Source organism: Oreochromis niloticus, linkage group LG19, assembly GCF_001858045.2.
Source record: "Oreochromis niloticus isolate F11D_XX linkage group LG19, O_niloticus_UMD_NMBU, whole genome shotgun sequence".
In the NCBI taxonomy this organism is placed as follows: domain Eukaryota; kingdom Metazoa; phylum Chordata; class Actinopteri; order Cichliformes; family Cichlidae; genus Oreochromis; species Oreochromis niloticus.
In genome coordinates, this window is record NC_031983.2 from 22908521 (window position 1) to 22927521 (window position 19001).

The 19001-nt window shown below is 40.8% G+C and overlaps 1 protein-coding gene across 9 annotated transcripts in view; it reads left to right on the forward strand.

Annotated features, from left to right (window-relative positions):
* Positions 1-19001, forward strand: part of daam2 (dishevelled associated activator of morphogenesis 2) — a 110566-nt gene that overhangs the window by 43005 nt on the left and 48560 nt on the right. For all 9 annotated transcript variants that reach the window (XM_025900709.1, XM_025900714.1, XM_025900712.1 and 6 more), the window contains one exon: positions 9638-9727. In XM_025900709.1, the coding sequence (XP_025756494.1) occupies positions 9638-9727 (90 nt within the window). The remainder of the gene's footprint in view (positions 1-9637; positions 9728-19001) is intronic.

A 19001-nucleotide genomic window follows, 5' to 3' on the forward strand; every position in this document is an offset into this window, starting at 1 on the left:
GCGTTAATATTTAGAATGTCTTAAAATTCAATAAGGAAAAATGATGCTCCAAAATAATGATCCCTCAGCCTGTAATAGCTGGATTCATGTCTAGTCTGACCAATGTACGGACTGATTCTACCTAATAATGTTCATCTGGGTGAGCTATTGGTTCTGCACATCTGTTTTACTGATCCAGGAACCGACATGCTGACACAGATTTAACTGGGCATCCAAAAATCTGTAGTACCAGACCTCTTGGAGTCAGCCATCCTGGACACACTGATTGTTACTCAGGCAGAGAACTGATGTGGAGAGAGGTGGACCTATGTTGCATGGGAGGAAATAAAGAAAAATGAAGAAAAACATAACATAGTGTGTTTCTGTGGCAACGGGCGATGGGGATTATTGTTATATGAAAGCCTTTCCTGAGAAGGAGAATGAGACTCAATGGAGCCTCTGGAGTGGGAGCGACAGATCTGGGCCAAACGGAGGAGTAAACCACCTCCATGTGTCCTCACATTCATAATGGAGTCTTCTGCTGTGTCGAGAGACACGCGGTGCACACTCGGCTTACTCTGTGTGTGTAGAAGGAAAAACTTCAGCTGACTTTTGGACTGCTGTCCAGTTTTGGATGACAGTGGACTAGAATAGATATAACAGACGTATAACTGTGGTGATGAACTCTATTACCTCTTATGACATGTACAGTATTTTGGCCACTGTTGAAAGAAACAATATGAATTTGTGGCATTTCAAACCTACAGTATCCATGCCTGCTTTCAGCAGCAGAATGATATAAAAATATAGCAAATTATGCACGGTTTAATACTGTACATGCTGACGCCTCTAAGGAAATATAATGAGAAAATATTACTAAAAGGCAACTGTACCTATTTTTGCAATATTTTTCCTTTGAGTGCAGAGACTTGTGATGATAAAATACAGTAAATTTTTCAAGTTATTATTAATATTTTTTCTCATTTACAATATTTAAGTCTGTTTACACAAATATACAAGAAGCTTCTCTACAGTTTTTTATAAACACATGAGAATAACAACTCATGCAAGTACAGTTTAATTTTTGTAAATCCAACGAGGTGCTGGAAACATTCCTCAGAGATTTTGGTCCATAGTGAAATCATAACATCACATAGTTGCTGCAGGATTGTCGGCTGTACATCCATGATGACAATTTCCTCTTTCACCACATCCTATAGGTGCTCTAGTGGATTGTGGTCTGGGGATTGTGGAGGCCATATAAGTACAGTCTTTGTCATTGTCAGTAAACCAGTTGATATGATATGACCTTTGTGACACGGTGCCTTATTCTGCTAGAAACGACCATCAGAAGATGAGTATTGTTGTTGACCACGTTCATCCCTTTATCACCTCAGTATACCTAAGTACAGTAAGAAGTGATGCTGTGATGCAGGCAAGGGTTCATCACCTCTCCAAAAGCCATGTTCAGAGTCACTTACATTACTTTTCTTCACCATTCTGATGCTCAGTTTAAACTTTAGCAAGTGATCTTGACCATGTCCATATGACTGAGTTCACTGTGTTGCTCACATGTGTTTGGCTGGTTAGATATTTACATTAACCAGCAGTTGAACTGGTGAGTATGGCACGTATTGAATGATTATGTCAGTTGTTTTGTGTTAAGACTTTGATGTTGTGTTTGTGGGACTGCCTGCCAAACAACAAATAATCTAGTGAGACAATGGTTCATCAACCCTGGCAAATCTGACTGGGATGTTTCTTACAGTCTTTTTTTTTTTTTTTTTAAACTTTATTAGAAGCCTCTGCCAACATTCCTGCTGTTTCATGATAAACCCAGGTGCTTGGTAATGTAGAAAAACACAGATGACATATTGTCTCCAGTTTATAGCTCACTAAGCTAATTTTTGCAGAATAAGCACATGTGGGATTCATCCTTGGTTACCTTGAGTAAACACGGACTCTCCTTTTTGAAATGTGGAACATCTCAACCCGGAGAAAGCCTGTAGGAAAAAACAGTTTCCAAGTCTCTCGTGGAGCCTCCTGTTCATGATGAAAAACTCAGCAAACCCATGCAAATGAACCTGGAAGCAATCCCTACGGATTCTGACACAATAAGTAAAGACCACATCTGAAGGGACTAATGGATCACATCAGTTAAAGTACACATTTGCAGCTGGCTGCACAGTTTCCTGATAGCAAATGTGCTGCAGTTCTGGGTTCTGTTTTTTGGATCTGGGTGCATTTTAAATGGCTTTTTTCCACCAATGCTTCAGGACTCTCACGCATAGTTGATATGTAGGCCATGTGGGATGTCTGGCTGCGCACCAAAAACATTGACAGCTTTATTTTTGTTTATCGGGGCAATTCTCTGCTAATAACTTTTTATCAACAAACTTGAAATTACTCTCGTATTTGGGTAATTGAAAATGGGCTCTCGCTAATCATGTTGGGCACATTTCTCAGTGGTGGCAGTTCACTAAATCAAAATGAAAGTTTGGTTTCTACAAAGAGAAACCAAGTGTGAGGTTGTTTGGGGACAGCTAGACTTGGATTTACAAGTGTCAGCTAATAACAACAAACATTTGCCGTGGAAAGGTCGGCATATGGTGACAATGTGTGGACACATTTGCAGCTACAGAGCTCCACTGAACCACTCCAAAGAAAAAAAATTGAGAAAACAGAGCAAATGCCACTTCATCATCGACATAATACTATTTATCTTTGCATACAAGTTGCAAAAAACTTGCATGCCACTCAGTGTGCTGTTATCCATGTGTTTTGAGTTGAGATGAGAGAGGATATATATGCAAGTTGGTGCAACTGGATCAGGTCTACTAGTCGAACATCTGGCGAGTGCAGTTCTGGCAGGGTCAGATTAGTGTGCGTCTCTCTGCCCTCTTTTTGTCTGCTTTGTGTTTGTCTCTCTGTGTGTGGGAGCCTCGTTCCTTCTTTCTCTGTCCTGAGATTTGGGACAGTTTTAATCCAAACCGCACTGATCAGTCGTCCAGCTGTCTGCTGTCAGTCAATACATCTGGATGAACCAGCCTCTATTATCATCCTCTCCATGTGACTCTCAGTTGCTGATTTTAGAAGCAAGTAAATTTCGCAATGGCAAATTTGTGTTTCCAGGAATAGCAGACTCGATAAAACATAAATGCTCTCTCCAGTGTGGCTTTTGAGCCCGGACGCAGATCAGAAATGGATTGCGTAACAGGAGGGAATGGAAATGTTCTTGTCCCTCTGGGCCACTGGGAGTGTGTTTCCTTCCCAGTGCATGCCCTGGATGCACCCTCTTTCCTCTCCTTCCTCCCCTCCTCCTTCCTTTGCATTTCTCTATGGAGCGATCTTCCCAATTCTGATGCTGTCTGTTGTAAAGCCAGTGCTCACTGTCCTGTGCCAGTCTCATTATAAAAGTGGTCAAGCCCTGTTTGTATGAGGGGAGAAGCTGTAGGCTACTAACAGCTACTGACTGACTCATCAAAGCAAGGATACTCTGACTCATCTCAGTGCTCAGTGTGGAGCGAGCCCAATATGTGATGGTTTGTAGAGATGAGTGACGTGACCAAATTAATTTCTCACCACGTCTTAAGACTAAAAAAGTCCATCTTTGATCTTTTCTTTGTTGTTGTTAATAACAGTACCGGTCTTTAGGAGTAATCAAGAGGCTGCGTGTGGTATATGAGGCTGACATACACACACAGGCAAACTCACTGAATCTTGTTTGGTCAATAATGGCAGCTATAGCTTCCTGTGGGTCCCCTTGAGGCCTCTTATAACTTCCTGCCATCTTGCATGTCTTTCCTCTGCCTTCCTGTCTCGCCCAGAGATTGCTGGAGGATATATACGCACTGTACGTGTGTGTGTGTGTGTGTGTGTGTGTGTGTGCACGGGCGTGTGCGTGTGTGTGTTACACCAGACTAATCCTCTGAGCCAGCACTGTAAGACTTCACATGAGGTAAAGACATTCATATCCACTCTGGAAATGCCACTTCATAGACGCACATGCATTGGAGAGGATGTCATTATTGGATTCCACATTTCCCATTTAGGTGGAACCCGACACACTTTCAGTCACAAAGACACACCCACTCCCACTCCAATGCCAGTCATTCACACATTGTAACTCGCTGACCTCTCATTCTTCCTGTACATTTTGCTTCCCTCCGCTTTCAGTGTCACACCTATAGTCCACATGTACACTGGTCTTTTTTTTTTTTTAAAGCAGAAGAGGTCTGCCTTTGCTATTCCTGTTAAATAGACCAAAGTTTCTAATAATGAGGTGAGCATATAATATAGTACAAGTAATTAGCCAAAAGCTCAGACTTGGGGACTTGGGGAACTCCAGGCCTCAAGGGCGGGTGTCCTGCAGGTTTTAGATATCACCCTTACCAGGCCTCTGTTTAAGACATGTTGAGGAGGTAATTTAGCCATTTAAATCAGCTGTGTTGGATCAAGGACACATCCAAACCTTGCAGGAGTTCTTCCACCCCTGCTCTAACCCCCCTTTTTTTCTGTATCATGGGGCTCCACCCACCTGCTCTCCGAGCGTTCTGTTTGCGAGGTAAAGCAGAAGATAGTTGGCTTAAAGTGGGAGGAGCTACAATGTCTTGGATCAACTTAGGGGCTTTACCAAGAGCCAGAATTAGATAAATAGAGATTATTTTGACCTCTTAATAATGCCACAGTACTCTAGAGTGCAAGAATAAAAATATGGAGCTGGAAATGAGCGGACTGGGTCCACTTCAAAGGAGGCATTTCCTCCTCTGTTCTTTGTCCACACGGCACCATGTCGACATGTATACTCAAGCATTAAGAACGTGCCAAACCAACAGGCTTTGATGTAGCCCTAACCCCCAAACCATGCCGGCCTATTAGTTAAAGCACTGACACTATGACTACACAAGGAATATTTTTAAAAGGTCAGTTGTTAGTTAAAAAATGTCTTTCCTTACCTTTTTTCGCTCCCATTCTCTGATCTGTACCCTCTGCCTCCACTCCCACACTTAATTTCTCTTCACTTAACCTTCTCACGGAGCCGTACGGCTTTTATAGTTTCATACACAGCTTAGACTTCAATCGCATGACTCATCCCTCTGTCCTATTTTACACTCTTCCCATATGGTGGAGATAAATAATTCAAAGTCCCTGCAGACGTGTTTGAATCATCTGATGCGTGTTATTTCATACAAATTAATTTTATGTTGCTGTAGAAGCCTCAATATGTGCCAAATGTTTAAAGATATCTTCATCATTACGATTGCCGGCAGTATTGGAAAACCTTCTGCATCTATTTGCTTTAGACTCACTTAAGTTTGTGCATCACTCCTAATCTGAAGGGATGTTTTTTTTTAAAGGAATAGTTGAACATTGCTTTGATTTTTTTTTTTCCTTGTGTTGTTGTCAGTTTAAAGTTAGGATGATTTAAATAAAACCTTTAATTAAGTTAATTTGTTCCATTACATGACTGGAATGGAAACTGAGCAGACAGCAATATATCTGACAAGTTTGTCTGGGTGTTTGCAATCCACATAAAACACTGAAATCTACTTTACATCCATTTTACACATTACATTTTACATATTTTCTGGAGACTCTCCTCTCATACTGATTCCATAAAATAAAATACTGCTATATTCATATTTTCTGGATGTTTAAATAATGCTGCCACTGGGGAAATGAAATGATTATTAAAGCAAAGGTCATTGCCTTCATTAGCTATGATTAGTTAGCTAAAAGCTAATGCACACCTTGCATAAAAAATTAATAATAGAAGACCACGCTACTTTTATATTTACAGAGTAGATCACTGCAACACATATTCACGGTTCAGGCGCTTTTTCCAGGCCTGAAAAGTGGAACCAATGTGGAAGTGCCTGAAAACCTGCAGTCTTGCATTTTGTGGATGAAGGAGGCTACCCAGGGTATAGTCATTGGCCAATGAGCATTCAGTGTCCCTCGATAACACAGTCAGTTCTGCCCTGCTGTCATGATATCTGGATTCAAAGCACCATGATGATGACAGCAAAAACTGTTAGTTTGAGACTTCGCTAACTAATGGGTCACAGCAACTGTGCCCCAGATGTCCTGTCACCTGACATCTATGATGAATGAACTGTTCGTTCATTGCACTTTGCTTTGTCCTTTTTATGCCTTGTTTCTATATTTGTTCTCATTGTGCAGCTCTTAAAAATCCAGTTTTCTTCATTTGTATGCTGAATATGGAAATAGTTTTGCTTTGAATAACTGTCTGGGAACTTCCACTCCTTTTCATTTGAGAAGCCCAACAGTCTTTAGAAACAGGAAATTGAGTGACAGAGCTATCTGTCTGCATGCCTGCATGACACTCGGAGATTGCAACTGTAGCACTTCTTTAAAAAAAAAAAAAATTGTCATATTATTAGATAGGGAGCTCAGGGTGAAATATGAAAGAAGGGCTTGGGAGGCCTTAGGTATGTATTTTCCCCTCTCAGACAGCAGGTGTAACAATATTAGCTTTGCTTTTATTGAATTTCCAACTGAAGCTTGCTGGAGTGAGAAGACTGAGGTACATCATGAAGTGGAAAGTAGTTTGGTTGTGTTTTGGAAAAATGAGAAAGGGACCGCATGCTCTTTGGGTGTTGTACTGGTCATGAGGAGATGCCATGTGATGTGGATGTGGTGTTGGAGCACGTTTTAAAGGTGATGGGGGAAAAAAACGATGGGAAATTGCATAACTGGAAAGTGAAAAGTCCTCCTTACAGCTGGCATGACATGAACATTCCTACACCCAGTCGATGTCCTCACTTTCAACTTCATCTCTTTTTCCCTTTTCCTTGATTCTGACGCAGAACAGCACCAGCAGAGCCTGAGAACGTCAACATTATCCTGTTCATAAAGTGTTATGTAATCAATGAAATATATTTAAATGGAATACTATTGTAATCTATGCTCTTATCACATAATTTCTTTTCATATAAGACCTTAAACTGAGAGGCCTGAGGAGTCTATACAGAGAACACAAAATAGCACAGAGATCAGCTATGAACTGAGACAGGCTCAGCTGCCATCTGGTTCAAATCCACGGGTCTCATTCTCATGATTTCCCCACCGGCTCTCTGTATTAGCTCCTCCAAAGACCAACAGCTTGGACAGCAGGGCTTTGACCCGGCGAGCAGGCGGCAGGCCAGGATGAGCTGCTTTCTTGTAGCCCATGGTTTCTAAGCCCAAAGATCTTTAGAGTGGACTTCGGTCCAAACCATAGCCAAAATCTGTAAAGAATAAAGGACAAAGAGTCAGAGGTTATCTGCCACAAGGTCGCTAGTTTTCTAACAGCAGATTACATTAAAGGGATTAATTTAAAATGCATACTTCCTTTTCACGCTTCTTTATGTGTCTGCTTAATGAATAAAGACACAAATGGTAACAGAAATATCAATTTATGTCCCATTTTACAAATTAAAAAATATTTTTTCTTTTCAATTTATGTAATAGCAAATGAAGTCATTTATTTAAATGTGAGTTATGTTTTTTGATTTCGGCTGGGACTCTTTCTGTTTAGAGTTTGTAGTCTCCCTGTACCTGCACGGCACAAGGACATACATATTTAATTGGTGATTCAAAATTGCTTGTAAGTGTGAATGTGACTGTCAGGTCTCCACACTTGTCACTCTGTGACATTGTTCACAAGGTAGGTGCAATTAATCCACCAAATAAATAAACAAAATAAAATAAAAAATACACACAGGTAGAGTGTGCTACAGGCCAGAGGAGAAATATGTAAATTAGATGTCGGGGTGAGCTTCCCCCTTGATACAGCCGGCCTTGTAGACCCACGATGATGAGCTCTGGGTGTGAATCATGCTGCTGAGATGAAAGCCACTTGAACTAAAGATTCTAAGGCTTCATTGTGGTTTCTACTTGTAATAGACCCTCTTGAAATTCACACCCATCGGATTTTCCCTTCTTTTTTTTTCCTCTCAAACCCACAATAATGCTACTGCTGGTTAGCCCATTGAAAGGACGAGAAATGATGTCATCCTTCATAGTGTCCGATTCTTGGAATGCGGGCCATCTCAGCCCACCCCGTCCTGCTGAAAAGCGATGAAAGCAAACCCTACGAATCTGCTGGTCGGCTTTAAAGGGGCCCCACCTCTGCCACTGGTGGTCATCTTCATTCCAGGAGGCCCCAGGAGGCTCGCCCGCTTCTCGTTGACGTCATCGTAGCAAAACTATTATGGTGAGATTAGCCTGAGCCAGAGCACAAAGCCCTGGTGATGTAGCCTCTAGTTGTCTCTTCTGTGCCAGCCCATTTCCAGAGCCACATAGCCTCCGGGTCTCTAACCCGATGCATTTCTCTTTCTGCGTCCTTCCTTCATCTGACTCCCCTTCCTTTAAACTTTTCCTCGCCTGGCACACAGAGACTCATTTCCTGGGCTCATATGCATTTCAAAAGGTGCAGGAGGCTCCTTGTACTGAGCTGAAGAATTGAGTAGAGCAGCAGGGTGAATATTAAAACACTTGTCTGTGGGAAGGAGATTTAAATGTGGCTGTGTAAACTCGACTCATTGCTTAAATGTCTGTATTGTTATAGGGATAAGGAAACAACAGGGCTTCTAGGAATGTGTCCCGAGGGACGGGTTGATTATATTATGTCAGTCTTTAAATGCTACTGGGCTGTTATGTTTGTTTATTCTTAATCACTGTTTTTCTGCACATTTATTCTTGACGAGCTGCAATAAAACATGAGCCTGTTTTCAGAAATGTTGGGATGTGTGCTGTGGTGAATGTTAAAAAAAAGAATGCAATAGTTTGCAAATCATTTGAAAGTTGTTTTTTTTCTTAAAGAACATCAAATGTTGACACTGAAAAAAAATTGCTGCCATATTTTGGAAAATATTTTCTCATTTTAAATGTGATACTAGAAACAAAACAACAAGGCAATAAAGGCTGCATTGCAAACCATCACAATTTATCACTACATCCACAAATGTAATGTCAACCTCCTGCATGGAAGCTCATTTGAGGCTCGTTTTGGGACTGAGCTCATTTGAGGTGGAGGCCAAGTGGAAAACTGTCCTCTGGTCTGACCAACCAGAATCTTAAATTCTATTTGACAGTCAAAGATGCTGAAGAGGAGCGGAGCCTTGTTATTGGCTTACAATTCAAAGTGTACATTATGATGGTATGGGGTGGGGGTGGGTGTTTATGCACACTGAATGGGTAACTTGTAAATGTGCGAAGGCACCATTAATGCTACATGGCAATATAGGCTGCCATCCAGGTGATGTGTTTTTCAGGGATGACATTGTGTATTTGTGACATTCTGTATTTTACAATACAAAACCTTCTGCTTGTATTCCAACATGCATGGCTCTTCATTAAAGGAATTCGAGTTCTAAACTACTTGCAATCCAGACTTGCTTGTAAAAAGTCTGGCTAAAAAAAACTGTGATAAAAAGGAGCAGCTGAAATACTATGTCAAATAGAATGGGGAAAATTTGGCTAAAGAACTTCGGCAAATGGTCTCCTCAGTTCCCACTCATAGGGTATTATTACAAGAAGATGTGATGACATGTAGTGGGAAGCATGCCACTGTCCCTGTTACTGAAATATATCAGTAGCATCAAATTGAAAACAAAAACAAACTTTTTGTTTCCTCTGTTTTTGTTTTTTGCAGGATGAGCTGGATTTGACAGACAAGAACCGTGAGGCCATGTTTGCTCTGCCCGATGAGAAGAAATGGCAGATCTACTGCAGCAAGAAGAAGGTGAGTTGGCCTCTGCCGTTCTTTTTCGTACATCGGCTCTGATCTTTGGCTGGCCCTATATTGACTGGCTGCCCGATCCCACAGTTTAGGGCTAAACTGTCAGCAGTGAATGTTATTGAAGGCAGCCTTTTAACAATTTTCAATCAGCTCAGCCACACAGGCCACCTCCTTTCCAGCTTCTCATTTCTGCATTGACGCAAACATATGGACATATTATGCCAGCTATAGATTAACCAATATTTTCTGCAGGTTGTGGTTACATGCCACAACTTTTTTAAGACCCTAATTCTCTATACGCAAGTAAGCAATTTCCTCATGCTGCCTATGAATTGTCCTCATACCGTAGAGCACAAGAAAAAAATGGTTAGCCCTCTCTTTCACCCCTTTCCCCTCGCCAAAACAGCGCTCGTTTTCTTCATACCCTTCAGCGTGTCTCTCCACAACAACTCTGGTCTCACTTTGTGGTCAAACATCCACCAGGAAATTACATTGTGCTTTAGGAGAATTCAGCCCCATCTCCATCCCTCAATAGCAAATTGAATAAATAGTTGTAAACCCTCTCCTGTGTTATTTTTTTTTTTTTTTTTTTTTTTGCTGATTTGTTTTGTTGGCTGAGCATTTGGTGTTGGAAGCAGAACTAGACCACTCCTTCCACTTTCCTGGGCATGCAAGCTTGACTTCGCTGATGTGATATGCTCTGACAACCTTTTTTAAAAGGGGTAAACACACCGCTTTGTGTGTGTATCTGTGTGTCTGTGCGCACCTGCGTGTGTAAAAGTCTCTGCTTGTATTGAGTTTCTAGGAAAAAGAAGAGTAGTGGAACTGTGGCGTGTTCAGAGGGATGTCAAGGCGAGGATGGAAACTGGAGCACCGCGACAGTTTACAATGAAATGAAATGCCAGTTAAATTAATAGCAGAAGAAGTGGTAATCTTTTTATTTTTGTTATTATAGTTAAACCCTAATAAAACCATATTAAAGCCTTTATGAAATCATGCCAAGGGACACTATCTATCTATAGATGGAAGAGGCATGTGTATGTGTTATCATTAGGTTTATTTTTGGTACATTAACATCTTCACATTAGTAAGGGCCAGTCAGGAACTAGATCTGTGGCGTAGGCATGGGTTCGGATCCTAAAGGGTGCTAATCGGGGAATAACCTGGTTTGCCCACATCATCAGTGTAATTCCCCCTTTTTATTTCATCGATTGAAGGACCGATGAGCTAATGCCATGGCAAAGCATCTGTCATCTGTCCATTCTGCCACAGTTCACAGTAAAACTTGCGCACACTGATCCCCTAATGGGTCTTCATCCAAACTGCTCTAGGTCAAGGTTACATCTCTCTTTTTATGGCCACATTTCCATTTTTTTCACAAGAATCAATACTCTTCTTAGAGTATTGGTCAGATTTTACTGAAACTTCCACACAATGATCATCAGAAGAATAAAATCATGCTCATAAGTGTTCACTCAGCTGGGAAAGTATTAGATAAGAAGTTTGAAAAAGTGATACAGAAAATGAGATATACATATGATTCCTGTTACACGTGTATGAATCCAGAATCGAATTGTGTTAGTGATAGGGGGGCCATCAAGAAGAAGCCAAATTACACAAGAAGAAGAATGAAATCAGCAGCAGGAGGTCTGAGGGATTGATAATACAAATGTGAAATTTTTGGTTTGTTGGAGTACTGAGGATGTAAGCAGAGAGGTACCACAGTGAGTGTGTACAGCCATCTGTAAAACATGGTGGAGTCTCTGTCGCGGTTTGGGGGCTGCATTTAAGTCAGTGGCATTTGAGATCTTCTCAAAACTGATGGAATTATGACCATCAGATTTTAAGCCACCATGTAATCTGGAAGCATCTGATTGGCAGCAGCTTCATTTTTCAGCATGACAATGATTCCAAACACACTGCCAATGCAGTAAAAAGCATATCTGAATAGAAAAAAACAAAGGATTAACACTATCATTGCGCAACCGGGCTCCCCAGAGCTCAGATCTCAACAGTATTGGAACAGTGTGGGATCATCTTGACAGAGAACAGTACAAAAGGCAGTGGACATTCAATAAGCTTTGACTGTTCTTCAAGAACCCTGAAGAACTAGTCCTGAAGACTGCTTACAAAAATCAAGAGGATTCAGGCTGTGTGGAAGAATAAAGCTGGCCTTAACAAACATTTCAAGCTTCTCAGAATTGACTCTTTTTTTCTTTATTGACTGTATATCCATTTATGTTGCACATTTTAATAAATTGCTGGTCGTATTTTCCCAGAAAAAATATGAAGATACGAAGACTTTTGCACTGTATTGTATATCAAATGCAGACTGTAGATCAGTGATGCTTAGGTTAAAGGAAACACCCAGTGACATATATTTAAAATGCCATCTGAGTAAAACTGTAAAGATATGGGTGGTAGGAGACCTGACTTGATTGATAGTAGGTAGATCTACAGCAGTTGCTGTGCTATGATATCATATAGGATCTCTGATATAACCTCAGTATGCTTTGCACTTTAAATACCCTTCATAGTAAGGAAAGATTTGAATTTCTGGCAGAATGTGAACCCACATAAAAGTTTAGTAATCCTCCGTATCAGTTATTGAATATCTCACAGAATAGCCACAGACATTTATAAGGATTCACTGTACAGTTGTAGAAGGCAGTGGAAACAAAGTTTTGGCAACAACCTGGGCATATTGGAACTCAAATGGTTTGCACTGCGCGGGTTCAGATGTAGGATATATTAGTTTGTCATTCCTCCCCCATCTCTGCTAGTCAGAAATCATTTCCTTTGTGAAGCTAAGGTAAAAAAAAAAAAAGAAACAAAAAGAAATCAGCTGTGTATCCAGGCCAGGAAACAGAGAGCAAAACCAGGGTAACACTGAACAGCGGAAAGCCGGAGGAAAATCCAAACAAACCCTTTATTCATGGATGGAGGCGGCATAATGGAGAATGAGGGGAAAAAACAACTGGTGTGCAATATCAGAATAATGACCTGTGTGTGTGTGTGTGTGTGTGTGTGTGTGTGAATGCTGCCCTCACATGCACGCAACTGCACAAACATGAACCACCATATAGCAAGGAAAAATTGCATGTTATTCAGACACAAGTACAACATACAGCGTTGCCTCTGTTGCAGAGAATTACAGCATGACAGTGATTTGGATGGAGAGCAGCAGCGGACAGCAGAATTTCCCCTCAGTCTCCCCTCTGAGACAAACACTACTCCCCTTGTTTCCTCCGGCCAACTGTCGGATCCAGTTGTTGTGGTTAGATAACACTTGGAGGCAGCCACTGAGGGCACAACAGACTAACTTTGTTCACCTGCAAAACAAACCGGTTAACACATTTACAGCAAACTGTAATTAAAAGTTCCATTTTGGCACAGTCTTTTACTTCAGCTGAAGAACTGAAAGCTTCTTTGTGGGATAACAAATGCGACTACAGGTCTAATAACAACGACAGATAGTCATGGATCACTTTACTGGGAGCTCCTGTGCTACAGCTTTATCATGCCGTTATTTAATTGGGCAATCATGCGACAGCAGGGCAATGCCAGTAATCATGGAGATGCAAGTCAGGAGCTTCAGATAATTACTGTTATTGCCAAATGTCAGAATGAGGAAAAACATAGTGTTGTGGATAAATTTGACCTCTCCTGATGGCAGAAGCTCAGCCTGGTATCAACCTGCTGGCCTGTAGTTCGTCTAATGGCCACTCAAGGCTAGCTCCAAAAGTGAGTCACTCCTCCTAGGCTGTAGGCATCATGGGTGGTGTGGCACTCAGTGCTATTTTGACATGAGAAAACACATTTTCTCAGCAGCAGTGTTGGAATTGATGGCCTTAACGCGACCCTGTGAAATAACATCATTGTTTGTTGCTAAATTTAGGGCTATTCATTTAAAGATAAACTCAGTTTGTTATCACAGATTTCATCATAAATGCTCCTGCTGTGTAAACAAAGAGCTGAACGAGATCATAAAACAGACAGCGCCAAACTTTTTATGGACTTGGAACACTTTTGCCGTGAAATAATGAGATATATAAATAATGGAATTCAGAACATTATAACACAAAAATTTGGATTAATGCAACCTTAGCGTTAATGTTAGGTGGTTAGACACTTCTCCTGTAACAGGAACGTGCAAACTTCATGAGCAGTGATCTAAGAAAACTGGACGTAATTATGGTCTAGTGCAGAGTTCATCAGGCTTTACAACGATATCTGCGCTTCTGATCTCAGCCACCCAGTTGGCCACAGCTGGAGGTGCTCGGCGTTTATCTGTGTGTTTATCTGCAAAACATGGAGAGAGGGATTTGTTTTTGGTGCTGAGTACAAGTGAAACAGAAATGGCATGTGTAAATCCTTATATGAGAGTACTGCATTCCTTGCTTGTAGTCGGATTTGTGTGTGTATGCTTGTTTTTGCAAGCCTGACTTGTATCCTGCAGCCCTCAGGTACCGAACACGATGTAATATCTAATAGCTCCTGATAAGCGTTCAGTGCTGGGAGCCAAACAGGGTCTCCTGACTCCTATTAGTTGCACTGCACTGACACACAAACACACACACACACACACACACTCATGCTGTGTTTTCAGCTCATGATCACACAACAAGTCCCTTTATCGGGGGAAAAACTAACAAAAGTAGTTACAAAACTTCTTTTGTTAACAAAACTGTCCTAAATTTCTATTAAAATAGGCTTTTCTGTGGGTTCCCCCAAATCACCCAGCTGGATGATGCGCTATGACCCCATCTCCTGAAATGGCTTCCCCGTCTGTCTCCAATTATTAGCCACATGTGTTTTATCCCCATCACTTAATGTGACCCCAGGCAAAGAATTCTGCTTACTCTTAACGTTTGCTACCTGCAGAAGTGTTACATAATCTTTCAGAATTCAATATCCTGTCCATTTCCTGCCTCTCTAGGTGAGACTTTATATCGCGGCTTCCACAGATAAATATTCCCCTCGGACAACTCGGTTCACTGGAATGTCGAACGATCCTCTCTCATTCCACAGGCGGTAACATATTGTAATGACAGCTGGAGGAGAAAATATGGAGAAAATATTGACTCAAATAATTGCTGTGGATAGACATGTAGGCATTAACAAAGTGCTGTTGTAGTTACTGGGCAGCCCATCGCTTATGTCCTCTACGGTACATTACAGGAGGTACAATGCAAAGAACTCAACACATGCACTTTTTTAATAACACTTCCTGCACAACCTCTGGGAGTGAAACGGTGAAGTGATGAGTCTCTTCCCGTAGACATCCATGTCCACATGTCAGCTTTTACCGTCTGCATTATTTTGACTGACCTGCTTCTGCTAAGCTACCTTGTCAGCTAGTTGGAGTCACTGAACTGGACCTCTCGGTGTTGGTGCCGTTATTATGACTTACTGTGCAGTTGGTGAAATTCTGGTATTGTATTGTACATCCTTATAATCTATTGATGCAGTTTGTTAACTTGGCACGTCACCCCCCCAAAATGATCATGCACTAGATGAAATGGTCAAAAAGACATATAAATGTATATTTGATTCAGTGGATATGTCTTCGAATCTTGGATTATTAAGTTACCAAAAAAAAAAAAAAACGTTGCAAAGAAAAAAGAATACGAGATGGTGGAGGCAGTTTGGCATAATTAATTGATTATCAGTTTATTTTACTGAACACTTGAATCGACTGTGCTCAGCGGGATGGCCCTGTCCAAAGCAAATGAATGTTTTTGCTAATGTTTTGTTGCAAAAAACACATGCAGTGTTTTGAAATCAGTCTTCTGCAGTGTGCTCCTTATTGCTTATAAAGTTGTCTTTGAATAAAGGGTATTTCACTCAGCACAGAGCTGCCTGCTGGTGCTGTCGGGATTTTGGATGGCTCGTGAGAGTCCCCACATTACAGCCAGGGTCCCCCAGGGCCTCTCTGAGCAAATGGGAACAGAGTGTGAGGCGCCTGACAAGCAGTCCAATCGCCAGAGAAACTGGAGACCTCGTGGAAACATGTTAGCATGTCTCTCTGAGCCAATCTATAGATTCTGGCCCTGTCTCAGACCCAGAACAGTTGGACTGCATTTAAATGAGTGACTGTGCCAAGATGGTTGCCAAAGCCAGGAGAAAATAGTTGGAAAATGTGAACGTGCAAATGTGCTGTTGTCAGATGTATGTTGGGCAAAACATGCTAACACGAGTGATGTTATCGGTGAGTCTTTGTAGCATGGTGTTATTTCTTTGTACCTTCCTTCCACACTCCTGCTTATCTTTAAAAATTAAGAGCATTCGGTATAAGGTTGCCATTACACTTCAAAGTGCTTTGGATTTAACTGTGGCCAATTGAGTATTTTGAATTCCACCCCCTGTTGTATGTGAAGTTGTGACTTGAAAGGTATATGTGCATATAAATCAGTGAGCTCAATTATCATCGTCAGTGAAACCTTTTTAAGGGGTTTGAAATCTTAAAGACAGCTCGTTACATGACAGCAGGGAGGCTGAAATATGTAATTTCATCCTCTCTTTCAACAGGTGCCTCTGCAAACAGTACAGCCTGCCAAACAGACAGGGAAATATTCCTGAACGCTGGCTTTAGGCAGGTATTAGGGCCTTCAGAGAAACGATATATACCTCAACAGATGGTTGTAACAAGAGGAAAGGTTTACAGATACATATACCTGATACACTGTTGGGGATTCCTGTCCTCCTGTGCTTCAACCTGGAGTGTAAATCATAGTTGGTGTCACCAGACGTGGGTAATGTGTAGTGTAAGTGTGCAACTGCTGCAGCAGAGTGATGGAGTTGACCTTGAACTACTGCAACTGAGTACACGACTGGAATGTTTTTACCAAGGAGGGGACCAGAAGATCACTTGCATACAAAGATGTGCACTTACTCTCAGGGATTTGGGGTCACTTAGGAATGTTGTTGTTGAAAGAAAAACATCAAACTTGCATGTTTTTTGGCTGTGGAGACCTAAAGGAAACCACCGCAGTCACAGGGAGAACATCTGGTTCAAATGCAGAACCTTCTCAATATGAGGGAACATTGCTAATACATGATTTTAATGACATATGTAGGTAGATGTAAATATAAAAAGTCCAGCTGAAATCTTTGCTTATCATCTCAAATGACCTTAAAGGTCATGAGACTATTCTTTTTCTAAGAAATGAAAACTATTCCATTCATTAAAATGACCAAAATACACAAGCTTTGTGAACACAATGTGCACTGCCCACTTTACAGAACAGCATAAACTGGCCATTACTGATACAACAAAAAAAATTGAATAATTGAACATTAGGAAAACCTTAAACTGCTTATCTATTTTTCTCCACACAATCATCTCTCGACTTTACAGAGGATGGTCCAAAACAAAGTGAGTGACAGTTCTCAGGCCCTACTAACTGTACCAACTGGGTATTGTTAATAATCACTTTATGGCCACACCGTGCCCATCATCCGATGGCTGCTTCCACCAGGATAACAAGTCACAATGCTCACGTTGTTTCAAACAGCCAACTAGAATGCAATCCAGTAGAGCACCATTGGGATGTGGGGAAACAGGAAATTTATATCATGTTTGTGCAGCCAATGTACCAAAATCTTAGGGGAACGTTTTCAGTATCTTGTTGAATCTGTAGGTGTATTTGACTGGTTAAATGTGTCTGTGAAATCAGCACAGTGAACTTCAGATGACTGGATGCCCAACAGTTTCCAGCTTTAAAATAAAAAAAAAAAGCATAATTAGAGAGTAATTTTAATGTGTATTAAGCGAACTTTCATTAGGAAAGACAGCATGTCACTGGAGCCCATTAGTAATGCATCCAAAAAATGGGCTTATGGGAGTTTTACATAAACGATTTATGATGAATGACCTCAATAAACATTAACAGCAGGTTTGATGATTTCTTGCTATATTTGTTTCAAAGCAAAGACATTTAAAATTGACCCCAGACTTTTTAGTAGTAGTGTAATGCAATAAGCACATTCATGCAAATGTTTACTCATGAAGACAAACACAATCTTCTCTTTCATATCCAGAGCCTGCTGTTCGCGCCATTCAATTGTAATGAGCACCAATCTTGGAAGTCTGGCTTCTTATCACAAAGTTTTAAACAGTCATCAAGTGTGATTAACTTCCAGAATGATTTGATCAAGCAAGCAGAGCACAAGAACAAACTTACCATCGCTTCACCTCTTAGAAATGTCGTTAAAAGGGCAGAAAATTGAGGAAGTGTGTGCACTGATATGACTAGACTGGCAGAAACAAACCTCATGCTGTCACTATTTTTCATTTGTCCAAAAACACGACGCAAATTATAGTACTTTACTTCAAGCTCATGAAACTGCCAAAGTAAATGCTACATTGGACTGTTTTTGAGGGTGTGTCGACGACTGTTACTCGGCTCGAGGGTCAGAAGGAGGCAGTTAAGTTGTTAATCTCAGCGTCAGGATCTGTCTGGCATCGCGTCCCGAACGTGTCAGCAGAACACTGGAAAACACAGTCTGAGTAGCACACTGAGTGCTATTGTTTTTGTTTTACCCTAGCTTTAAATCGCATGTTGGCAAAGAATGCTGGGGATCAGAAACAATGGTTATTATGAAGGCTGAAATCCTCTTTGACCAAACTTAGACATAAGTATAGCTGCTAGAGCGTATGCGATTCATAAATAAGTGGAAATGCTGATTCTGCAGCTCTTTTTTATGCCCACATTTGAGCTTCAATTAGTTTCTGTAGATAATAAGAGGATTTTATATCTGGTGCTGGTCCCAGAAAAGAGTTTTTGTGGCTTAATCAACAGAAATGTGGCCACCATGCAAATATTGAAGCAGCATTTTAAATTATGGAGGGAATGGGTAGTATAAAATATTGATTTTTTTTTTCACATCAGGAAGGAACACAGAGACAACTGACTTCTTTCTACTGCAAGAATTCCCTTGAAGTTAATAAAGTTAGAGCGAAAACAGACAAAGCATTAACTTTTTAAAAAAAATTAGGATTTATGTCTTAAACGGATTTACGGCCTTGTAAAGTTTTATTCTTTTGTATTGGATTTATGCAGGTTTAATACCTTAATGTGCAGAAAATCTGCCTATATGAACCTCTCCAATGCAGTGTTTGACCCTGCATAAAAAATCATTAAAAACATTTTTCCTGAAATTTGCAGCAGAAGGAAAATCCTAATATGTATGTAGATATTTAAAATATACTTTAACCTTTGGCAAAAACTTTATCATGTAAAGCTGTTCAAATTTGAGTTAATTTGGCACACTT